This window comes from Vipera berus, assembly GCF_964194415.1.
Source record: "Vipera berus genome assembly, chromosome: 2".
Classification (NCBI taxonomy): domain Eukaryota; kingdom Metazoa; phylum Chordata; class Lepidosauria; order Squamata; family Viperidae; genus Vipera; species Vipera berus.
In genome coordinates, this window is record NC_138203.1 from 90,651,614 (window position 1) to 90,677,677 (window position 26,064).

A 26,064-nucleotide genomic window follows, 5' to 3' on the forward strand; every position below is an offset into this window, starting at 1 on the left:
AAACTAAGCACATTGATTTGTGCTTCTTAGATTGTAACCAGCCCTGAGTCTTCGGAGAAGGGCGGGATATAAATGGGATTTAAAAACAAAACAAAACTGAAGAGACGGGGAAACTCAGAAGGAAAGAAGAGGCGAGTGTGGAATTGCATTAGTATGTCATTCCAGATCCATAGTGTTTTTTCAAAGAAATACACATGCTCAGAAGAATTAGTGAGACGCACAAAGGAGAGACAAGAGGTAAGGATAGAATGAATGAATTACACAGAAAATATGCCCAAAATTATCCTTTTCTGATCCATCTATCAGTACAGTTGGGAATTTTTTGAAGTATAAAACAATTATCTTGTGAACAACTTGTTGCACTTTCATAAGCAAGGAAAAGGGGGGGTGGATAGGGAAAGTCTTACAGTGTTTATCAAGAGATGGCTCACATATACATATGTTGTATATAGTATGTTTAAATGTGTGTTATGTGTGTGTACACTTTGAGACCAAGCAATGCTGCCATTCCTTAATGCCTGTAGTAAGCCATTGGAATAAATCAGGGGCATTATAAAAAAAATGGAAATTATTTGTGAAAAAAATTAACTGTTGAAATATATGCAGACTTCAACTGATTCAGTGCTCTTTCTAGAACAGGGCTTTTCAACCAGTGGTACGGGTACCACCTGTGGTACATTGGCACCTGGCAGGTGGTACACAACCATCCTAGAAAAGTGGTAGCAGGGAAGGGGAATGAGCTGAACCGGTGGCAGCATCGCACAAGCCTGAGCGAGAGATGGCTGGAGCTGCAGGGCTGTCAGGGTTCAGCGGAAGCGCCAGGATCAGCACTTCTTCGGGGCTGTCAGGGCTCAGTGGAAGCGCCAGGATCAGCGCCAGGCTCCAGCTGGACCTCAGCACTGATCCTGGTTCTTCTGAGCCCAGAAGAAGCGCCAATCAGCTGGAATGTTGCAGCATCTCCAGGGTCCTGTGATTTACATCCAGATGTTTGGGAACTGATTCATATTTATGACGGTCACAGTGTCCCAGGGTCATGTGAAGTGACCAAAATCTGCTGCAACCACTCAGCAGAGGGGGGGGGATAAAAACCAAACACCCCACCCCACCCCATCCCTGCTGCCAATCCTCAACAGAAATGGTCACAACAATGGAAACCTCGGACAGGAGGAAGAGCGCCGCCAGGCAGGCAGGCAGATGTCTCGCTCGGCTGTGGCTTGGCGGGCACTTTTTTCAGTGCCATTGTAACTTCAAACAGTCACTAAGCAAACTGTTGTAAGTTGAGGACTACCTGTACTTCATCACTTTTTTTTTTGGTCATCAAGTTTTTGACATCTTGCTAGGCGACTGGTGGTACTCGGATGTTGCCATATCCTAAAAGTGGTACAATGGGTGAAAAGGTTGAAACACCCTGATCTAGAAAGTCTCAGGAACTGCACTTCAAATTCAGAAGATGAGAATCGCTAATAGAAAATTCATACAGTCCTCACCAAATTTTACTTTTCAACATTGCATTATTAAGCCATAATGTGATTTATTTGGAATTGGATTGTGTTGTAAAAAAACCAAACTGCTAATAATTGTTGACATATTTAAATATTTAAAACAATCTGATTTAGTTTAAAGTGTGAAACCAATTTTGATGGGAGAGAAGCATGACAGTAATACTGAGAATGTTCTGTACATACAGCCTTGACCACAAAATGATAAATGGGAAGGAACCCATTATTAGTTTAATTTTAATCTAGAGTAGATGGTGCATCCTCAGGTCATATTTTCATTTTAAAGCAATTCAAATTTATCGAGGCAAACATTTTTTTTTAAAAAAAAACCCAAACAGCTTTGCTGCTTGTTGCAGACAATTTCTAGGTCACTACTGAATTTGAATAGAATGCCCCCTGCTGATGGGTTTCCTGTATTTTATTAGAAAAATAGAAATTAGAAAAATAAAATTGTTGCAGCAAATGTGTAACAGCAAGCTACCAGGTACAGTCTTCACAAGCATTCCATCATATGGTTGACATTCCGAGTATGATTGATAAATCTGCTACTCCAGAGATTAAGAATCTGCATGTTCTTTCTTGCCTTTTCTCCTCTCACAAACATTTATCTCCACCTTCAGGATTTCAGCTGCATTATCCCACAGACAGAGGAACAATCCAAAAGAATTACATACGCTGCACGCATTGGTCTTCATGCATAAATGAATGACTCATCTGCCATCAAGTCAGTGTCAGCTCTAAGTGACCACATAGTTTTTCTCCATGATGTTCTGTCTCTAACCAGGTCTTTCAATTTTCCTAACGATGCACCCCATCCATCTTGCTGTTTATCATCTTCTTTTTTGCTTCTACCTTTCCTAGCGATAGAGACTTTTTCATACATAATTCTTCATACAGTATCCTAAGCCTTCATGCAGCTTCTTTGGTTTAGCTTAATACGTTGTATTAGCCCACCTTGATAGTTGACAAACTATTATTTACATCTTAAACAAACCCATACAATGGTGGAACTATAAGCACATTTTAGTTTCTCATTAAAAATGCATGCAGTAATCAAGACACGGGAACTCATTCTTTAATTCAATTCAGTGGTGGGATTCAGCCGGTACGTACAGGTTCGGTAGCTAAATGTTGTGGAGAACCGGCTGAACTCACATTGGTTCTGGAAGTCCATTCTAGGCCTTGGAGGCCTGCAGGAGGCCTCCTAGACCTAGAACGGCCCAATGGAAGTGCGTGTATGTCACTAACAGAAGTCCGGTCTAGGCCCCAGAGGCCTGGAGGAGGCCTCCCGGGCCTAGAATGGCCCACAGGAAGTGCGTGTATGTCACTTCTAGAAGACCGTTCTAGGCCTCAGAGGCCAGGAGGCGGCCTCCCAGGCCTAGAACGGCCCACAGGAAGTGCGTGGATGTCACTTCCGGAAGTCCATTCTAGGCCTTGGAGGCCCAGGCCTGCATCCATGCAGAGAACCGGTTGTTCAGGTATTTGAATCCCACCACTGATTCAATTTATTATTGTAGAGCTGCATAACAAAATTTGGGATTATTGTTTTACGATAATGGTACTAGATCAGTATATAAAAGAAATATGAACCGAGTCAACATTTCTCTAGCCATACTTTTCAGAAGGCCTTTCTATATATTTGAGCTGCTTCTTATTGGATAGACTTATGAACATTACATTTTTAAATTTAATATTCACTTGAATTTGAGTCAGTGTTTTCCTCTGCATATCTACCTGGCTGCTTGCCTATCTATGTATAGGTAAAGAAGAGATAAATAACCAAATCTTAACTATCACAGAGCATTTTGTTTTTCTTATGAAGCTACATTAAAACCTTTTAAAACTTAGGGAAATATTTGGTTGGCATCAGTAATGAAAAACACACTTGCAGACCCTTGGAGGGAATTTTAGATAATCCCTGTGCATATTTAAATTATAAGTCAAATTGATCTTTGTTCCATAACAAGTATAAAGACCTTAAAAGTAGAACTCTGATAACATCCTTAGATAGCATTCTTTGGTGGTTTTCCTAGAAATATTATGTAATCACATAATGAACAATAGAATAAGGTTTATTGAGCCAGTCTCAACCTTAGTCTTCAAGAATATCACATGTAATATAAAACACAACATACAGGTACTCCTCAACTTACAAGTTTGCCCTTAGTTAACATGAGTTCTGCAGGTAAGTGTGCAATGGTGATGCTGGGTGAGGAGGAGTATGTGGGGCCCAATATTGTGGGAAGCAGACCCAAGGCCTGTGGGAACTCCAAAGGAGTTGGAAATGGAGCATGGGGTGCCCCAGGGAGTGGGGGAGGCCTTGGGAAGTCCAGGACTGGGCCTATGCTAGGCCTCCCAGGGCCGGCTCCGGTACCCCTGGGTCATCTCATACTCCGCTTAATGACTACATCAGATAGAGCAGGGATGGCGATTCTTAAGTGAGCCAGTCACATGGGCACTTCAGTTAACAGTCGTCACGACTTTCGGCCATAATGGGCAAGCTTCATTATAGTTGCGAGTCAAGGACTACCTGTATTCAGAAGATGGATTTGCTCTTGAGCTCTTGTTTCTGAGAAGGCTTGTTTGGGTTACAGATGCAGAGGGAATTTTGTCCCTGAGTTTGTGTTTTATTTTACTTGCCATTCTTAAGCTCTGCTTTCAGGCAATCAGCAGGTGTTGCTTCATGAGGAGCCATAAGCAGTTGCCATTACATAACGTTACGTTTTAAGTAAGTGTGTTTGTGAGATTTGTTTAATACTCTACATTTATTTTTATTTTTGTTTCGACTTCTGCCATTTCATACAAAGGGCAGATGCCACACCAATCTATGTACCTTGTCATCTCTGAGAGACTAGCTGTGGGAGTAGAGTTCTTGTTGGGTTTTTTTCTTATATAAATTTCTTTTCTACAAAACTACTGTTTTGCGGTTTACTGCAAACAGTTATCCATTATCCTATCTGTCACTGTTGTTTTTAGGAGCTTGTTGATCAGAAGATCGGCAGTTTGGTGGGTCGAATACCGAGTGCCGCGTAACAGAGTGAGCGCCTGTTACTCGTCCCAGCTTCTGCCAACCTAGCAGTTCGAAAGCACGTAAAAATGCAAGTAGAAAAATAGGGACCACTCCGGTGGGAAGGTAACAGCGTTCTGTGCGCCTTTGGCGTCTAGTCATGCTGGCCACATGACCATGGAGACGTCCTCGGACAAGCGCTGGCTCTTCGGCTTTGAAACGGAGATGAGCACCGGCCCCTAGAGTTGGAAACGACTAGCACGCAAGTGCGGGGGAACCTTTACCTTTAATCCATGGGTTGTATTATGGGTTAGATGTGGGGAGCCTGATTTGGGGGGGTGTCAATTTCTAATTAAAAATTAGAGGTTGGGCATATGAGGGTATGTTCCTACCAAGGATATGATTACAGAAAGGGGCGGGGGGGAGAAATCCTAATCCTAATCATGTACTACAGTCATCTCTGGTTTGTTGTCACTGGTATTCAATAAAGAAGGGTGTGTAGAGGCAAAGTATTCCCCTCGCATGGTAAACCTCAGTAGCTTTGAACTTTTTATTCATAGTATGCACTGATTTGAATGGTAACTCTGCAAACACTCTGGAAATAAGAAATAACCCCATGAAACCTGGTTGTAAGTTGACATACATAGGATTGAACAATTAGACTCCCTTTGCTCCTACTTCCAAATGTCACTTTTAATCTTCCATTTTCAACAGAAAAGGGCACAGTCTAGGAATCCCTCATTTGCCACGCACAAGACTCAGATTAACCACTGTGAGAAAATTAAATGAAAGCCTAGCTTTCTTTAGGATATTAAATGGTTTTGATGGAGGAAAAATACACGATATTCTTCAAACAGCATTGTCTGAAAAAGAAAACTGACAAAGCATTAATGGCCCCTGCTGCGTAATCTTCTGAAGTTCTGTAGAAGCTCATGCGAGTTTAAATAGAAACACGGATCAGTGGAGCTCAAGGACTAGCTATCATTCAGCACTTAAACTCTGGTGTTTCTTTTCTTTTTTCTTTTAATTAAAGTGAGGGGAAAAAGAACTGTGCAGGAAGATTTAAAGGATACGTTTTAAGGGAATTTTTACAGGAAATCTGGAGCCCGTCTTAAGATTAAAAAAAATCAGGGTGTTTTTTATTTTATTTTATTTTGTGCCTGCTAAATTCTACAGGACCAATTATTGTTTGTTTGTTTCTACTCCCCAGCATATTTTAGGAAAATCTTGCTGGAACCAAATTCCACCTCTGCCACAGACTGGACCCCAATTTGAATTTCTGCAAACGAGTATTTTTTCCTCAGATGAAATTGTTTTGTAAAACTCAAATTAGCCTAGTAAAACTGCATAGCAATAGCAATAAGACTTATATACCGCTTTACAGTGCTTTACAGCCCTCTCTAAGCGGTTTACAGAGTCAGCATGTTGCCCCCAATAATCTGGGCCCTCATTTTACTGACCTCGGAAGGATGGAAGGCTGAGACGACCTTGAGCTGGTCAGGATCGAACTCCAGGCCGTGGGCAGAATTAGCCTGCTCTCACCACATAGCTATTGTTTAATGTCATGGTTGGAACTAGGTAGTAATAAGCTGTTTGGCAGATAGATAAAACAACTTTTATTTTAATTTACTGTGATGTCTATACACAAGTTTGTCTGGGGATGACAAAATTGATGGTCCCACAGAAGAAAACCCACATACTTTTGACCTAAGTTCAGGTATAGCTGAAGTCCTTCTTTTCAGTTCAGGTATATACAATTCAAATAATCAGATCTTGATCGGCTGGTTCAGTTCAGCTTCTATGGGTAGTCCGAGACTTATGGCCATTTGTTTAATGATGGCTTAAAATCGTGAGAGTCTCGGAAAAAAGTTGTTTATGGCTTATCCTCAAAGTTACAGCCATCACACATGATGACTTGTTTAATGTCCCAGATTGCTGGCAACTGAAATCCCAGACCCAATTGTGGTCCTAAGTCAAGAATTACCTGTAGTTTTTCCAACAAGCCTAGTTGCGCAATATAGTGAAACAGGTTGTAAGTCTAAAACAGTTGGAACTACTAAAGCCTGGTGTGATCAGTCTACATGTATGGAGAATTAAAATGGGAAGATGAACTATGTAAGTCCTGCCTCATCCAGTCTCCCTCCCTCCTCAGTTTCATGAAAGGATTATGTAAGTGAAAGTTTGTCCAAATGCAAATTGGCTTCTCATGTGATTATGTCGTTTGACAAACATCTCATCCACAGGAGCTTGATAATATGCTTTCCAGACAATGTGCTAATGCTGTATTTCTGGGGTTTTTTTTTAATCAAAATTGAAGGAAGTTCTAAATCAAAGCCTGATGTCTATGTTAAATTGAAGGAAGCTAGATCAATTGGAGTTTAATTCACACAAGAAATTTGCTTTTTGAAAACTTGATAAAACGTACCAGGAAATAATGGTTCCATTGTGCTGGATGAGACTGTGCTCTCTCTGATTCTTCTGAATTCGTCTCTGATCCTTGATGGTTATGAAAATTCAGCTCAATTTGACTGGCTCATCACTTTCATATGACAGCTGGCCATCCTTCCGTTTAAGGCAGGGCTGTTTTTGTCTTTTCATAATCCTTTGTATAGGCTTATGAGTTGTTATTTGTGTGGGAATCTAGAATGGGTTTTCTGGAGAAGCAACAATGGAGAATCTTCTCCCCATGCAGCATCTAAATATTTAGGGACAACAACTACTACTCTTCCTGATGACTGAGCTCACCCAACATGCTACACCACATTTGGGCTTGTTGTGTTGTTCAAACAAAGGTTGCATGAACCCAGATTTTTGTCTTCACACAGTTGCCTTCAGTTTTTTATTTTCCTAAGAATCAGGACAATGCCTCTCTCTCTCTTACTAGTTGTAATACTGCATTCTCTAGCTCAGGGGTAGGCAACTTTGGCTCTTTTATGACTCGTGGACTTCAACTCCCAGAATTCCTGAGCCAGCCATGCTGAGGGGAAAGGGAGAGGTTTCCAAGCTGAGCCGTGCCTGGCTCAGGAATTCTGGGAGTTGAAGTCCACGAGTCATAAAAGAGCCAAGGTTGCTTACCCCTGATCTAGCTAAACTGCATATTCTTGCAGATGGTTAGACCAAACAGCCATCTGTCTACTTTGGCACTGCTGCCAACTTGGCCTAACAGTGAAAGGAGAGGAAAGTGAGGTTGCGGTAGGCATTCAAGTGAAAAAAAAATGTTTTTCAAGGTTGCCTTTTTTTTTCCTTCGCAAGGAGGCAGTGTAGTTCTTTTCATCATTTCTATTTTACTGTATCCCTAGGAACTGCTGTTCTATATGGTGTTTTTGTTTTTGCTTTGCTTTGCTTTCATGTGATGCACAGCCTTTATAGTAACAGGAGGTGGAAATTTGTGTCGTTTTCATTTAAGGTAGACGTTCTCAATGCATAACAACCACATTGTGAAGGAGCAAAGAAATATCTTGTCTGCTTCTATTTTTCATGGCATATAGCAGTTTAAAATATGATAGTAAAGGAATACATAATAAAAGGAAAGGAAAACCTCTGATTTTAGCTTGCCTCCTGAAGTAAATTACAGGTAGTCCTTGACTTATGAGCCCAAAATGTCCATTGCTAAGCAAGATAGTTGTCCAGTGTATTTGCCCCAGTTGTTAAATGAATCACTGCAGTTAATGACACGGTTATTAAGTGAATCTGGCTTCCCCATTGTCAGAAGGTTGCCAAAGGTGATCACATGTCCCTGAGACACTGCAATTGTCAAAAATACATGCCAGTTGTGAAGCATCCAAATTCTGATCACAGGACCAAGGGGATGCTGCAACGGTCGTAAGTGTGAAAAACGGTCATAAGTCACTTTTTCAGTTCCATTGTAACTTCCACACAGTTACTAAATGAACAGTTGTAAGTCAGGGACTACCTGTAAACAACCAATTGGGCACTGTTCTTTATTTCATATTGAATGGATGGTTGGAGTTCCCATCCGCTACGTCCTGTTGCAAACATTTGAGACATCTGTGTAAGGTGAAGGATGCAAGGGCAGAGATTGCTAGAAATCAGTTTTATTTGATCCAACGCTTTGTTCCATTTCACGTTTTAGTGAAAAACTCAGGATACACACTTTTGCCTACACCCATAAAATAACGGATGTTGTTGTCACACACCTTTGTTAGTGTGTTGATTATGAACAGTAATTTGAAAATCAACATTGATGTAGGTTAAAGTGGCATTTAGCTTTTTACAGCCATATCACACTACTCTTATCCTCAGCTTGCCATCAGCTTCTATTCCAAGGGTGTTTTTTTAAAAAGAAAACAAAAACACACAAGTAGCTTTATCACACTATTATGAAGCCATTCCCCCCTTCTTATGTATCTGATTTTCGTTTCTTGAGAGCCGTGATGGCGCAGTGGTTAGAATGCAATATTGTAGACTAATTCTGCTGCTAGCAGTTCGATCCTGACCAGCTTAAGGTTGACTCAGCCTTTCCACCCTTCCAAAGTCGTTAAAATGAGGACTCAGATTGTTTGGGGTAATATGCTGATTATGTAAACCGCTTAGAGAGGGCTGTAAAGCACTGTGAAGGGGGTATATAAGTGTAAGTGCTATTAAGTGAAGAACTTTGCACTTGTCTCTGTTACCTTTCATCGTATTACCTTCAGCGTATTTTTCAGTCTATCAAAATTGTTTTGAATTTTCAGCAACTTACTAATATATTAATCTCAACCAGCTTTTTAATCATCTACAGATTTGAGACGCATTCCTCCATTCACAGAGAAGCTGGTGTGCTCATTATTTTTTCCCTTCTATTTTGAACATATCTAAATGTGCCCTTTTTTGTTATTCTTAGCATCCTTTGAATTTTTGGTTTCCTGATACTAGCTCTACATATCTGGGTTACCTGTTTGTGAAGTGGCCCTCTTCCCATTTCCTTCTTGTTTTTAGACCTTTGCTAAACCTTATGTGTTCCTGTATTTAGTTTCTTTAGTTGTCCTCCATTTTTTTTATCCTTCTTAAAATTGGCTTTTGATACCCTTGTTCAGGAAACCCACTCTTTTTTCATGTTAATTTTCTCTGCTGCGTGAGCCTACTTAACATTATTCTGAGTTCGTTCAAATCTGCTTTATCAGTTTATCATTTTATTAATAGTCTGCCTTTATTATTAGTTTTATAAATTGTTTTTGAAAGCATATCTTCGGCGACACAAGCATGCTATCCTTTTGCATTGTCGTTTTTCTTCAGGGTTTTGGCTTCCCCTTCTCAACTACACCTTCCACACTGAGTAGTATGTCATGCCAAAGAAAGCTCCTCTCTTGTTGTTTTCTTCTGAGGTCCCAAAGGAGAACGTCGCCAGTAAGGCAAGTTAGGGATTTCCTGTAGGGATTCTGCTTGGCAGAGTTGTATCCAAACAGATATCGGGATATTTCCTATAACTTTTCCCATGGGGATGACTTCACACCTCTTTGAGAAAGCTGGGTTTAGCTTTGGAAAGACATGAACTTATTCCTCAGTTCGGGAAGGCAATAATAGACCTCAGCAACAATAGTGCCGGGCCAGTTGCACCTCCATTACGTTCATCCTGAGCCTCTTTATTAGCATTTCTGATCAATTCCTCTCTTCCTGTTGCTTCCTTCCTTTCTTCCTTTTTAAAAATTTATTTTATTTGCTTCTTTGTAATTTGTTTTTTTTCCCCTGAATGAGGTGGACTTTGAGTGAGCCTTGTAATTATTGTAATTATTAATATTGCCTGCCAGAAGCTTTTTACAGACTGCATGGGGAGAAAGGAATTTCTGGGGTTCCAAGTTGGGATTAAATTCAGCGCTTTCAGCCTGATACTCTGAACTGTGTAAAGGATTTTTTGTTTTTTGTTTTAACTAATTGTGTATGCATGTTAATAATTTGTGTTGCTTTTAATTTATTACATTGCTAATAGGATCATCCTACTAGGATTGAAAGGGAGGACATAAATCAAATACATTAAACAATCAAACAAACAAACAAATCCCGAAATAAGGCATAGTGCTTTTTATGGTAGTTGTGGGGGGAGGAGCTGGACTAATTTCCAAACCAAATTAGCTGGAATATTTGAAATGTTCTTCTTAGGCCTGTTTCAGTCAAAATGGGCGAGAAGGGCGGCCAACAAATTTAAAAATAAATAAATAAAACGAGAAAGATACGGAATACTGAGTACAACAGTAGGATGCAGCCCCCAAAAAGAATTAAAACCCTAAAATACGGCATATTCTGATGGAAGCTAGGGAGCTAAAAATAGGTAGTAGGTGGAGAGAGAACAGCGGAGGATTGTCAGTGTCACTGTTTTGCTTCCCTTCCTTCTGAAACTCCTTGGCTACATTACTATGCACCCTCCAGAGTAAATCTCACTAGATTCCCCCCCCCTAAGGTTTCTTTTCCATCTGTATGTTACTTTCCTCAGCCTTGTGGGCTGGGGAGTGTTTATTCCAGCCCAGATTACTTAACTGATAGGGTGTTTGCCCCGTTTCATTTGCATTGATCCACACTGCTGGTAACAACTACACGCTTTGGAATAAGTCAGGGCGGTACCTCCTGTTCTTTTTTCTGAGGTGCTTTGTAGCCCCCAAAACTTCCCTGGGAGTAGAAGGGGGAGTTACTTTGCGATTTATGTAAGAAGTGCTCCGGAGGGCAGACATTCATCCCAGCGCATTCCTGCACCGATGTGGGCATTTGCTGCTGGAATGATGGCAGTGAAAATGGAGGGTGGCAACTGTCAGAGGCGTAAGTGCTGAGCAGCTGCTAATGTCTCGTTATCACCATGCTGTATTTTCAGCTTGTCATTATGGCTGGGACGGTCTTGCTTGCCTACTACTTCGAGTGCACAGACACTTTCCAGGTACATATTCAAGGCTTCTTCTGTCAAGACAGCAATTTGATGAAACCATATCCAGGAATAGAGGATGAAAGCTTCATTTCCCCTCTTGTCCTCTACTGTGTCCTGGCTGCAACCCCAACAGCAATTGTAAGTAGATTGAATATATTAAATATATACGTAAATGCATATTTTAAAGATTCTTTGACTCTTGGATTGTTGATTGCTGACTTCCCAGAGAAGAGACTTTATTCCTTTTACACCCTCATGATTTTTATCCAACTCCATAAATGTCAGTATTGTCATGAGGAGTCCATCACAACTTCAAGGCATCTTTGGGTTTGTTTGTTTTTAAAAAAAAATCTGATAAGCTTATGTCAGACATTGGCACATTACCGTAATCCCTTTGGGTATTAATTATCCCACTAATTAATTATCTGTATGTGACTTCACAGGAAGACAAAACACCATGTTACATATTTCTCAGTTGAAGTGCAATAGCTAAATGTTTCTTGCTGGGTAAACGGCTTCACACATTTAGATCAACCACAACACTTTGCTGTAAAGGATTGGTGCTGGAGTTTATCACCATGAGTTCTCAGGGAGTTTAGTAAATAAATAAACTATGCTTTTAGTAAAAGCAAAATGAGAATCTTGCACGGTGTGCGAAGTTTCATATGCTGAAGGCAAAACTGACTGCTTCCAAAAGCATTTAAGCTGAGTAGTGCTTATGAACGAATAAAAAAATATTGCCTTTTGCGAATCCAATGTCGGTTTCCCAACTCTTTCCAATATAATTCCCGTGGAAAATAATTAAAGGCTGCCATAAGTCCAAGAAAACTATTGATTAGGAAATAAATAAATGCCAAAAGTGGCCTGGTTGCTTTTCTTTTCATGGCAGACATTAGCTGCTTTGTGCTACAAAGCAAATTGATTCAGCCGCTGGTTTAATTTAAAACGCTGCTTCAAATAAGCTTCTCACACATGTTTGTCTAGTTTCCTTTTGTGCAACCCGGTTTGTTTTTCCTTCCCACCAGAATATATGTTATACGTGTTTGCAATTTCTTTCCTTAAGTTCACTGCCAAAAGAGATTCAACAGCAGGATAATGAGCAGCATATATTAAGCACATTAACTAGATGAACGTGTCCATATAGGGTAGGCTCATCTTAGCTTCTTATTCAAATTCACAAGTCTTAATCCAGCATCCTTTCAGGATGTACACAGCTGTGAGCAATACGATTGGCCGATAGCAAGAGTGCTACAAACATACTTTCTTCCACCCATATTTCCAGAAAGGTTTTTTTTTAATGACATCTGTTTTTAAAGAAACGATTCAAAATAAAATTTTAAAAATGCTGAACTAACGTGCAGGTCAGATATTCAGATCACACTTGTTAAAATGTTCAAAGGTAGGAGATCATCTGTTGAAGGCATTGCAAAAGAGTATTGAAAGCTAGAAGGGACAAGGTATTGTGAATTTTTAAAGGTGCATTTGCAGATACAAGTGTACAGGTTTCTAGAAAGAGGGGGTCTTTTTTAAAGGAAATAATCTGAAAAGATATTTGAGGAGTGTTTACTCAAGGTATGTTCAATAAGGATGTCCAGCCATATGCCCTCTATTCCAGTTCATTGCCAGGCAGCCCCTGTCAGCTATAGAAAAAGATTAAATGTTGATCGTTGTATCTCTCTGAGATTCTTCCATACGCAGTAGAACCTTAGCTAATTAACATTCCCCGTCCCATGTAAATGTATTGAGACATACAGTATGCAGGATCCTTCAACACTGATACTAAACACACAGCCCCAGGAGATATAACTAGTCTGCGGTTAGGAAATAACAATGGGAGGTCCAATTTTCTTATCACTCTCGTGCATAAATGCAGTGCATGGAATTAATCAGCTGAACCCTTCTGCGACACCCTATATTTTATGCAACCAAAGTGTAACTATGGTGGAATTTTCCATGTGGTATGGAAAATCTTCTTCACCTGGAAGGTTTATTTGAAGTTCTTTGATTGAGTAGAAACCTGCGCATCCTTTACCTCGGGTTCCCACCCAGGGGTGCGAGACGATATTCCAGGGGGTGCGAAAACTTGACTTTTCAAAATTGTAGTATATATGCGTAATTTGCTGCTGTTACTTCAAACTTTTGTAAGGGGCGCGAGAATATAACAGAAGCGTTCTAGGGGTGAGGGGTGTAGAAAAAGCTGGGAACTGCTGGTTTACCTGCTAACTTTATATCCAGTGGTGGAAGCCACGTTAATGATATATTAGCAATTGATGGTCACGTGGCTGAAGGTGAAAGCCAGATTGTGCTTCTCTTCTGCTCTGCACTCCAGGACAAGTGGACATCATGAACTTATTAATATATATGGCAAGCGCAAAGTAGCTTGTGTACACCTATTACTTTTCTGACTGGGAGACAGGCCAATGCTTAATGACTGGCCCAAAGTTATCCAATGTTTTTCTGTTGCTGGGGATGGACTAGAATCTGGGTCTCCCTGATGCAATACAACACTAATAGTGGCTACACTATTTGCACAGGTTCACCTGGTGCGCAGTTGCACCCCTTTTTGGACCGAGATGCCCTATGCACGGTCACCCACACCCTTGTCACCTCTCACCTGGATTACTGTAATGCTCTCTACATGGGGCTGCCCTTGAAGTGCACCCGGAGGCTTCAGTTGGTGCAAAATGCGGCTGCACGGGTGCGTATAGGAGGATCTCGATACTCCCATGTTACACTACTCCTGCGCGAGCTGCATTGGCTTCCAGTTGCCCTCCGGGTGTGATTCAAGGTGCTGGTAATTACCTTTAAAGCCCTACATGGCTTAGGCCCGAGGTACTTGTGAGACCACCTGCTGCCATTGTCAACCTCCCATCGCCTGGTTTGCTCCCACAGAGTCGGCCTCCTCAGGGTTCCGTCAGCTAGGCAATGCCGGATGGTGACCCCCCAGAGAGAGAGCCTTCTCTGTGGGCACTCCAACCCTCTGGAATGAACTGCCTCCGGAGCTGCGGACAGCCCCTGACCTTCAGTCTTTCCGCCGTGACCTGAAGACATGGATGTTCCAACAAGCGGGCCTGGACTGACTATGGTTTTAAATTTGGCTTTTATTGGGCTAAATTGTCATTTATTTATTATACTCATTGTTTAATTCTTTTTAAAATTTTGTACTTTATGTTTTTTTAATTTTTACTGTGAGCCGCCCTGAGTCCTTGGGAAGAAGGGCGGCATATAAATTTAATAAATCTAATCTAAATCTAATCTAATCTACACTGCACTAGTCTCCTGGATAAACTTACTTATCAACAAAAAAAATTCTTAATGTCACTGCTTCAATCAAACTGGTAGATTGTTATATCTCTAGCAATACCAGCAGCAGTTGTGTTTCTTGAAAATAAGTGCCCAAACTTTATTGAACTGGCAGAGATTCAAGGGGGGAAGAAAGCATTACGTGAGGGATATGTCCTGCTTGCCAGCTAAAATTTTGTATATAATTAGGAAAGCTAAATTTGGTGTCGTGGTTCAAATGTCGGACTAGAAAGTGGGACCAATCTGCCCTTAAGCATGGAAACTCACTGGGTGACTTTGCTAGTTCTTTTTCAGCCTAGCAGATTTGTTGTGGGCAAAAATTGTTGAAGAGAGAGAGCTGTCATTCTCATGAATGAAAGGCAAGATATAACCTAAATAAATAGTAGCCAATAGAATCTGAGAAAGCAGCAGTTAGGAATTGATGGTGCACCTGATTGGAAGGAGGAGCGATTACTAGAAGAGAAGAGACAGCACAGAAGACAAAGTAGACAATCCATTAAAGACGGAATCTAGCTAAATGTAACCATTCCTATAGATCAGTGCTGGCGAACCTTTTAGAGACCGAGTGCCCAAACTGCAACCCAAAACCCACTTATGTATCATCAGGTGCCGGGTGGGTGTGGCTCGTTGGGGGTGTGTGGCCAGTTGGGTGGGCGTGGCCAATTGAGTGGGCGTGGCTGCGGTGGTAACGGCAGACTGGGTGGTACTAAAAAGTTCAGTCCATCAATTCCAACTTTGCGAGATTTTTTTCCCCGCGAGAAGTTGAAATTGATTGATTGAACCTTTTTTTTTGCACATGGCGTTGGAGGCCTAAAGCGAAAAGGTTTTATAAAATGCAGCTGAAGGCCTAGGACTGGGGCGACGGTGCACATGCCCACAGAGAGGGCTCTGTGTGCCACCTGTGGCACGTGTGCCATAGGTTTGCCACCACAGCTATAGATGTTTATTTGGAAGTGGGTTTCTTTGAGACTTCCTGTGGTACATCTCATTACATTATCATTATCATTATGCCTCCTTAAGTAACACCAGCTGTCTGCAATTAGTGCAGGTTCGCATCCCACCAGGCTCAAGGTTGACTCAGCCTTCCATCCTTCCGAGGTAGGTAAAATGAGGACCCAGATTGTTGGGGGCAATAAGCTGACTTTGTAATAATGCCGCTTGGGGTGTGTGTGAAAGCCCTAATAAGCAGGCATATACATAGAATGAAGGCTACTGCTAAGCTTGTAAGCCGCCGTGACTCTTCGGAGAAGGGCGGGATATAAATGGAATTAAAATAAAAAAATAAATAAATTATCAGTATCATTTTTATGACTGTCATTACTCTGTTGCTTTGCATCAACACTGAAAGCTTCTGCACCCAAGACAAATTCCTTGTGTGTCTAATCATACCTGGCCAAATAAAGTATTCTATTCTATTGTTTGGAAACTTTAGCAACAAACTACCCAGCAGCATCACTGTATGTCTAGAAATCACATAAAAGTTGGTTGGGTTCTGTCTTTGTCAAGCCTCCAGTTGCAGGTAGCACAAATGGGAGAATTTTATTTCTGTGTCTGCCTTAAAGGTACTCTACTTGTAGTTAATTTCTTTCCCGTTGGAAAAAGAAAATCAGATATCTTTATAAAGAGTCTTGTGTGCCTGCCCCATTATTCCACTGATAAGCACTCAGATGAATAATAGTAAAGATGTTGAAGAGAATGGGAAATAATAAGAGAGGAGGAAGCAGAGCTTTTAAAAAAACAACTAGGAAAATAAGGAGGCGAAGATACAAAAAACTCTGCTGGTAGAAATGTAGCCAAGAGGGAGAAGTAGCAATGAAAACAGAAATACACTCTTCCAAAAAGAGCACCACGAGGATTATTTTTTTTGTCCACAATGTATGTTTATTGCATAATGAATTTGATAGCCTTTATATTCTACAAGGCTTATTTATTGCCATTTTTTGTTTTTACTATAGCTGTTCCATATTCCGTTTTCTATTCTGTAGTTCTTCTGGCAGCACACAAATTTTAAAAAAAAAGGAAATGGTGGATTAATTACTTTTTTAAAAATAAAGAAGTATAACATTTTCCTCTATTAATTTGTAATTGGGTTCTGTTCCTATACTGATTGTACTAATAACAAAAAATAAATACATCTTTTAAAGAATAAAATTGTGTTACTCCCAACCGAGGGTGATTAGTAAAATATAAAATAAATTTAGTTCATATGAATGGAAAATCATCAGGCATATACCTCCCCTTACTTTAGCAAGTGAGGATTGAAAAAGTCTCATTTGTTTTGGTTGCAATTTTTTTTAACTTATTTTAAAATTTAAGTTTTTTGACATTTAACTAAATAACCTGTGTCCTCATTGGGTCATCATTTCAGAAATATTTCCTTATCAGATTCCTCAGTGCTTTTAACAGTGGCACAGCTTCTATTGTATTGCCTTCACTGGAAAAGTCAGGATATATTCAGAGATGGATCAGCCTTGAAAGTAGCCCACGTTGAACTGTGTCAAACACCAGCTCAGGAAATGTTTCATGACATTTTGTATCATGTCATAAAATGCTTTATGATAATGTTTTATGTCATAAAGTGTTTTATAGGTTTTGCCAAATTTCAGTTCCAAGGGAGTCATGGGTCCTGGCTTTTGGATGTATTCCGTATGTTAGCGCATTTGAGGTAACTTGATTCAAAACGTTTTGCCTATCGTGCGCTATTCCACCCAATTAAAAGTTACAAGATTCAGAGTTTTAGTAATATATAGAAGATAAACTTTGGAAAATTAAGGACTCAGGTCTGTTACTTCAGATGTAAGCCAGTGAAATGTAGTAAGTGGTTAATTAATCTCTCCACCAGAGGTGGTCATCCAGAATTGGTGAAAATTCAATTTATCTGACCTCTCTACTACTCCCACTAAATTGTCCCCTATTAGTGCTCTGTTCTCTGCTGTCATAGCCAAGTTAAGTTAAGGAATGGGGCGGGACGGATTAACATCCCTTTCCAGAGAGTGGTTTCCAGTTATCGAGAGGAGTTCAGCAGTGACCAATACATTTGTCTTTGTGATTCTCAGCATTCCCGCTTCCCCTTCCCTTTTACAGATTTTTATTGGAGAGATATCTATGTATTTCATCAAGTCCACTAGAGAAAGCTTAACTATCCAAGAGAAAACCATTTTGACAGGAGAATGCTGTTACCTGAATCCACTACTTCGGAGAATCATTCGATTTATAGGTAAGCATAATGAACACATTGGCAGGAAAAAAAAACAGAAAAGCAATTTCATATGTTTCTATGCACAAACCTCCCATGTAAGGATCCCCAGGAACGCAGGAAGTGTGTGTGTGTGGGGTGGGGGAAGATGTGTGTGAGAAAGAATTTGCTAGCTCCAATTTTTAGACAGGACCTTTTTTGGCATTTTTCTGGCACAATATTTCACACCTAACAAATCACCTTTCATAAAGCTTAGTGATATAGAAGGCCTTGTACAGTTTGATTGATATCCAGAGACAGATTATTTCAAGACAGGAGACGCCTGTGACAAAAGAAGGGCAAAACTATTTTCTTCTTCTTTTTTCCTTTCAGAAATAAAAAATAAAATTCATTATGGGAGGCCAAGTACTAACCTGCCATTCTGATGACTTTTGGCTGGCAACCATCGCTTTTATTTTCCATTAGTTTCCTATAGCGGTCAAGATTTTCAGTGCCTTATGAAGTAGAATTTCCAGCTAGAGGCAGCCTTTAGATTACAAAAATAAAATAGTGGTTTTCTTCCGGAAGTTGTATGAAGAGATGAAATACAGGTATTCCTTGACTTATATGTTGCTAAATGAGAAATTTGTTTTGCCCCATTTCACAACTTTTCCTGTCAGAAGGTTGCAAAAGGTGACCCTGGGACACTGCAACATCATAAATAAGAGTCAGTTGTTAAGTGTATGAATTTTGATCACTTGACTATGGGGATGCTACAACAGTTGTAAGTGTAAAAAACAGTGATGTAACTTTGAACAGTCACTAAATGAACTGTTATAAGCCAAGGACTACCTGTATAAGAGCTGGTAACATAGCTTCCTTGTTCTTCCAGTGAAAATATATTCTGATTCAGCTGAAGTCCTAATTCTGTGAAAGAATTGGGAGAAATTTGGATGTAGGCAGCAATCAAGTTCTTTTACTATTTCAATAGGACTCTTGACTCCTGTCACTCCATTATGATTATTCTCAGTTCTTATGAGCAAAACAAAATAATTTATGTACTTTCTTTTCCAAACTAAATTGTGTCCAAGGAATAGGGCTTAGCACATTTCACCCACTCTGTGTTTCACATGCATTATCTAAATCATATTAGCAGCCTTGTAGTTGTTATTCCCATCTTGCAGGAAGAAACCGAGTTGAAGAATTAGCTTCCTTGTGTGTATCCATTTTAAATGAACATAGAACTTAAGATTTTCTGCAGCTTGCTTCTTTCCTGAATAAAGTAATCAAAATGAAGACATCACTTGCAAGAATTTTTTTTTAAAACCTGATATTTTTAATGTTTTAAAAATGTGCATTTTAAGCAATTTCTAGTGCATTGATAAGTGGTAGAGAAATGTGCATTTTAAGCAATTTCTATTGCATTGATAAGTGGTAAAGAAATGTGCATTTTAAGCAATTTCTATTGCATTGATAAGTGGTAAAGAGGCCATTAGAAAATCTAGGGAGTTTTTTCACTGTGTTGCTGAAGTCCAAACTAATCAGGCCATCCCACCTGCAGGATTTCTGCTAAAAGCACTTCTGCTGTGTATGTATGGCTAAATATTTATTTTGGCCGATCTGCTTTTCAGCAGCTTCAATTAGTGTACATCCCAAGTATTTTCTCTTTCTATTTGCCTTAATTTCAGGAACCGGTGCCATGGAGAAGGGTTGTTCCATGCACCAGAGGGACTGTGGTTTTGAATACTGCCTACATCCCGAGTAGGGAGCATTCCTTGTTTGTGCAGCCTGCTTTCCGGCATGCTGATGACCAGTGCCGGTCCACGGACCGGGGGTTGGGGACCCCTGGTTTAGATGGCTTTCATCTGTATATATATATATATATAAGCTTCTGAAATATGTAGCTCCTTAGATAGAAAACACTTTACGTGGATCATAGTGATAGGCAGAACCTCCTGATAACGGAGAATTAAAAATAAAGCATCTGATGCGATTAAAGAAGATTGGTTATTTCTCATATGAGGTGTCTCCATCATTATCAATATAAGAATACGAAACAAAGCTTGAAGAAACTCAGCTAGGTGATGATGAATTGTTAGGCGTAGTTGCACCTGCTTAGAAGTTGGGTGGGGAACCGTAAGGGCTATGAGAAGAAATCAAAAGAAACAACTTCCATTTTGTTGCCAAATAAAATTATGTGACCATGTCAAGGTAATCTCCAGGAATGCAGCTTAACACCATGGACACATTCCTGTACTATTAGAGTAATAAATGAATCGGCACCGGGCTGGAAGACCTTTAGGCCTGCAGATATTGTTGAATGCCAGTTCTTATTAGCAGCAGCTAGTGTGACCTATAGTTAGGAAGTAAATTACTCACAGCCCCGTTGGATAATCTTTTCAGAGATATTTCCTCATATAAACAGAGAACCAGAATGACCACGGACTGGCAAAAAAAAAACAGTGAGAATGAGAGCTGCTGGCTTCTCCTGTGACATTGCTTCTAGGAAGCGAAGCTGACAGGAATTATCAAAAATTACTGCTTGTTCTCTTTGGCTGACCTGAGGAACTGCCTTATTTTGCTGGGGGAGAGAGAAACAAAGGGAGCCACAGACCATGAGGAAAACTGCGCTCTTCTTCCCCATCCTGTATGTCCCCAAGAGCCCCTCCCTCCAGGGAAGAAGGCACACCCGTTGACTGCCAGCATCCCCCCATCCAGCCCTATCTCACCAGCAGGCACCCAAGTCATCATTTATTCTTTCCTTGCCACCCACTGCTGTTAAAAGAGATTTCAGATTTCAGCCTTGGTTACAAGGCAGCGAATCACTGCTCACCTGCAGCTCTTGCCACCAGCTGATTGGATGTAGCAGTGGGAGTGGGAGCAATTTCTGAGTTCCTGCTGGCTTCCCCATTGACTTTGCTTGTGAAAAGCTGTCAGAAGTCAATTCTTCCTTCTGCTTGGTTTACCGGAGGAACTGCCTGCCAATTTGTTGGAGTGGGGAGGGGGGAATAGTTGCAGACTCAGCTCCCACCTCCAGGGAGCGAGAGGGCTCACCTATTGACAACAGAGAGATTCTGTGAAGGTTGTAAATGTGAGCATTGGTTGCAAAGTTACTCCTTCATCACTGTAACCTCGAACTATCACTAAACAAATAATTTGAACTAAGGACTCTCTGTACCTGTACATTTATGCTGAACAAGCCCCATAGGATGGCAGCACTTAGCTGATATGGAAAATTAAGCAAGGGTGGCCATAGTCAGCCCTTGGAGGACCACAGATGAAAATGTAACTATGGATACAGCATGTGGCAGCACATGACCAGCTTATCGGGGCTTGGAAACTAAGCAGGGAACATGAATGAAAAGCTATCAAGAAATAGGTTGTAGATGGTAGAATGAAATGGGAATTTGAGACCTGACCTGACCTTGACTTAACTTCTATGTCTGTCTGTCTGTCTGTCTGTCTGTCTGTCTGTCTGTCTATCTATCTGTCTTATCTATCTATCTATCTATCTATCTATCTATCTATCTATCTATCTATCATCTATCTATCTATCTATCTATCTATCTATCTATCTATCTATCTATCTATCTATCTATCTATCTATCTATCTATCTATCTATCTATCGTATTCCTTGGCTAGATGGGATATTTTTGCAATCTCTGAATGTGGCAAAGTGTACCTGTTAAACTGGGATTGTTACTAATAATGACAAAAAGTTTTCACTGAGAAAATAACGAAAGCGTTTTCCGGTTTTTCAATAGAGAAATGGAGATTGTGTAAACTTTCCATCCCAAAACGCTTATCCGTGCTTCATTTAATCATCGCATATTCAGTTATTCTAATGTGCTGTATTTTCATTAGATCCTAACCATTTCCCTGCCCTCGTTAGTACAATTTTGAATTGATTACTTGAAGAAGACTCACTTCATTTCTCTCTTCATTTTCCTCTACATACATTGCCATATTATGTTTCAGAACATTAAGGAAAGCTGGGTTCTCATTTTTTTATATGTGCTAGGCACTTGGTGCACTTAACTTAAACAAAAGCCATACCTTGAACGTGTCCAATACTAGCATAAAATAAACACTAGGCAACTTTGAAGGGCTCAAGTACATCCAAATGTCTCCATGTCTATATAGTGGTTTTTTTTCTAAATTTGCAGCCTCCGCACTTGGTTTAATTACATTTATCCTTATTTTGAAATCTGAAGAGATTTGATTGCAGATCTTCATCATACGTAGTTTGGATCTGACCTTCAGGTTTTTTTTCTTCCTAGTTGTGTTGCAAATTTTCCTTCTCGCTCCCCTCCCCCTTTTTTTTCTGGTGGGGGAAAGAAGCTGTTATTTTCCTTCCATGCCTATGTTGTTTTCAGTTCTTAATAATAATTCCACTTTTCTTGTTCTTTTACCTTTTGATTCTCCCAGGAGTATTTGCCTTTGGTCTTTTTGCTACCAACATATTTGTAAATGCTGGCCAGGTAGTGACTGGAAACCTGGCACCCTATTTCTTGACTGTCTGTAAACCCAACTACACTGGGAGTGACTGCCGAGCTCACCACCAGTTTGTTAACAATGGGAATATCTGCACTGGTGACCAAGACGTGATTGAGAAAGCGAGGAGATCTTTTCCATCCAAACATGCTGCTTTAAGCATATATTCAGCCTTATATGCTACAGTAAGTACATCAAGAGATCCTGCTATTACCTGTCCTTCATTTATCATTTCTGACTGCTTTTAACGTCCTCTCATTTCCCTAAACTTAAGGTTTAAATGCAGAATCACAAGAGATCTGCCATGGCAGGCTGGTTGGGCTGTACCGTATCACAATCGAATACAGGTAGTCTCGACATACAGCGGTTTGTTTAGTAATGGTTCAAAGTTACAGTGGCACCCAAAAAAATGACTAATGACCATTTTTCACACTTGCGGTATCCCCATGGGCAGGGGTAGGCAACCTCGGCTCTTTTATGACTCATGGACTTCAACTCCCAGAATTCCTGAGTCATGCTGACTCAGGAATTCTGGGAGTTGAAGTCCATGAGTCATAAAAGAGCCGAGGTTGCCTACCCTTGCCCATGAGGGATGGGGTCATAGGCTCAAAATTCAGATGCTTGGTAGCTGGCTCATATTGATGACGGTTGCAATGTCCTGGGGTCATGAGATCCTCTTTTGTGACCTTCTGACAAGCAAAGTTAGCGGGGATGCTTCACAACCGTGTTACTAACTTAACAACTGCAGTGATTCGCTTAAAAACTGTGAACAAAAAGGTCGTACAATGAGGCAAAACTCACTTAAGAAATGTCTCACTTAGCAACCAAAATTTTGGGCTCAGTTGTGGTTGTAAGTCAAGGACTACCTGTAACCATTGTCATCTCCTCAGTGTGATCATGTTTACTTCTAGAGCAGGGGTGTCAAACTCGCCACGTCATGTGACGTGTCGTGACGTATTGCGACTTTTTTCCCCTTGCCAGAGCTGGGGTGGGCCTGGCTTCTGCGGGAGGCATAGTTTCTAATGTTCCCTAAAATCACTTAGAAAAAAAATCTTTATAGGACATCTAGTCCAACCCCTTGCTTAATGTAGGATTTCTTAAAGCACATTGGACAGATGGGCATGCAGATTCTGTTTGAAAATCTCCTATGAAATTGGCAATACCAATTGTATTTAAGAGTGTCAACCAGTGGAATAGATTGCCTCATAACATATAATCTATTCCATTGGTTGACAGCTGTTAAATCAAAAGTCTCTCAATATCTAAACTAAATCCCAGTAGTAACCCAGTAGTTGTGGTCCTGCCCTCTGAGGCATCACAGAATACCTTCACTCCTTTCTGTACATATTAACCCTTTAAAAATCTGAAGGCTGCTGTCATTGTTTCCACCCCGGTCTTCTGTTCTGCAAGCTAAGCATATTCCTTGAGTCACAAAGGTGCTTTTTCAAAAGGCAACTGGATTTTGTTTTTCCTTCCATTCCTTTCTTACTCCAAGGAGAAACAAAAGTCCAGTCACTTTTTTGAAAAAGCATCTTTGGGAAAAACCATGACCTGGATGACTGAGAATCTCCATAGACATTCCTTGAATCATTTTTTTCATAGGAATTGGTTTCCACTCCCCTACCCGGGTATCTTAGTAGCCAGCCCTCCTCTGATCTTACACTCCTGTTTAGACTGTGGAGCCCAGAACTGTATGCATTATACCAAGAAAGAATTAGACCAGACATGTCAAACACAAGGCCCGGGGGCAAGATCCGGCCCACAAAGTGGTTTCATGTGGCCCGCAAAGCCATCCTGGAAACAGTGAGAGAACGGCCCCCACTGCCTTGGCCCTGGCCCAGAGACCCTCCTTCTGCCAGAGACCCTCAGATCTGTCCCACTCCTGCCCGGGCCCCCATCGGCACCCTTCATGCGAACGATGTAGAGCTGGCCATGCCCACCCAGTAGGCCATAGCCACTCTAGCCACGCCCACCCAGTAGGCCACGCCCACCCAGGCCACACCCACCCGGCCCCCTGAGGGCAACCACAATGCTGATGCGGCCCTCAATGAAATTGAGTTTGACATCCCTGAATTAGACCCAAGACAGAATAGTACTTTCTTGGGGTTTGTACTCCTTGCTTCTGTTAATGCATTTTAAAACAGTATTTACCTTGTTAGTAGTTGCATAACACTGTTCACTTGTTCATTTTCAGCTTGTGCTCTGGTAGAGAACCCAGATCACTTCTACCTGTATTACTGCCAAACCAGGTCTTCTCTTTTTATTTTATTTTACAACCACAGATAAGGATTTTATATTTTTTTTCTCTTGTTCAAATCCATCCTATTTATTTTGCCCTAGGTTCACACCTGCCTAGAGGCCCACGTTTTGTAATCCTTTCTTTAACTTCTGAAGTTTTAGCCTCCCCTCATTGCTAATAGGAAGCCCCTTATGGACTTTCGAAAGAAAACAGAAAAAAAATAAGCTTATGACTTACAGTTTTGATTATCAGATTGGATAAATTATAGAAAGAAGAGTCACAATGTAACTTTAGAGAAAGAAGTAAATCTGCAGTTGTACTTAGAACTGCTATAAAGATCAGAAGCCATTTCCTTCTATCTTTTTTTCTGTATTTTCTATTTTTCTTTTACCTTTTTTCCTTACTGTACTTTAGCTTTCTTTCATTTCTTCCTTTCTCTTTTTTTTCCTTCTTTCTCTATTTAGTTTGTATTAATTTTTACTCTTGTTTTTAAACCCTTCAATAATATATTAAAAAATAATAAATTGTTAGCTACTCCTTCTAGTTAAGTGTCACCTGAAAATTTACCAATTTTTGTCTCAACCATTTGATCTAGGTCAGGGGTAGGCAATCTTGGCTGTTTTATGACTCGTGGACTTCAACTCCCAGAATTCCTGAGCCAGCATGGCTCAGTATGGAAACCTCTCCCTTTTCCCTCAGCATGGCTGGCTCAGGAATTCTGGGAATTGAAGTCCAAGAGTCATAAAAGAGCCAAGGTTGCCTACCCCTGTCCTAGGTTATTTAGTACTTAGAATACTTTCTGAGGGCAGTGATTTACCAATTAGGAGTTCATTACTGAATATTTATTTATTTTATTTATTTTTTATTTTAATTCCATTTATATCCCGCCCTTCTCCGAAGACTCAGGGCAGCTTACAAGCTTAGCAGTAGCCTTCATTCTATGTATATGCCTGCTTATTAGGGCTTTCACACACACCCCAAGCAGCATTATTACAAAGTCAGCTTAATTGCCCCCAACAATCTGGGTCCTCATTTTACCTACCTCAGAAGGATGGAAGGCTGAGTCAACCTTGAGCCTGGTGGGATGCGAACATGAAGGATTCCATCAAATACTTTGCTGAAGTCAAGATACATTCTTGTCCAGGGCACTTCCCCAATCTATTAAAACAAGTAACTGTTTCAAAAAAAGGGAGAAAATTGCAATTTTGCATCCTTTGTTTTGGACAAATACATACTGGCTCTTGTTGGTTGTTAATCAAGTGTTCATAGTCTCATTTGCAGTTGGAGCATGAATTACAATGAAGCTGCTTTTTTTTTTAAATCCCATTTATATCCCGCCCTTCTCCGAAGACTCAGGGCGGCTTACAATTTAAAGCACAAATCAATGTGCTTAGCAATAGCCTTCATTCTATGTATATGCCTGCTTATTAGGGCTTTTGGGGGCCCCCAAGCGGCATTATTACAAAGTCAGCTTATTGCCCCCAACAATCTGGGTC

At 40.5% G+C, this 26,064-nt stretch overlaps 1 protein-coding gene and 1 long non-coding RNA gene across 5 annotated transcripts in view; one reads left to right on the forward strand and one right to left on the reverse strand.

Annotated features, from left to right (window-relative positions):
* LOC308662277 overlaps positions 1-26,064 on the reverse strand; it is a 907,910-nt gene that overhangs the window by 857,469 nt on the left and 24,377 nt on the right. For 3 of the 4 annotated variants that reach the window (XR_014025157.1, XR_014025158.1, XR_014025159.1), the window contains exon 3: positions 24,515-25,726. This is a non-coding gene — a long non-coding RNA (uncharacterized lncRNA). Of the gene's footprint in view, positions 1-24,514; positions 25,727-26,064 lie in introns of those variants that run through there. The other variant, XR_014025156.1, reaches the window with a different exon arrangement.
* The window catches only part of PLPPR1 (phospholipid phosphatase related 1), a gene marked incomplete at both ends in the record, with an annotated part of 68,223 nt that overhangs the window by 29,073 nt on the left and 13,086 nt on the right, over positions 1-26,064 (forward strand). Inside the window, 3 exons of the mRNA XM_081317881.1 lie at positions 11,306-11,494; positions 17,744-17,876; positions 22,264-22,514. Coding sequence (XP_081174007.1) covers positions 11,306-11,494; positions 17,744-17,876; positions 22,264-22,514 — 573 coding nt within the window. The remainder of the gene's footprint in view (positions 1-11,305; positions 11,495-17,743; positions 17,877-22,263; positions 22,515-26,064) is intronic.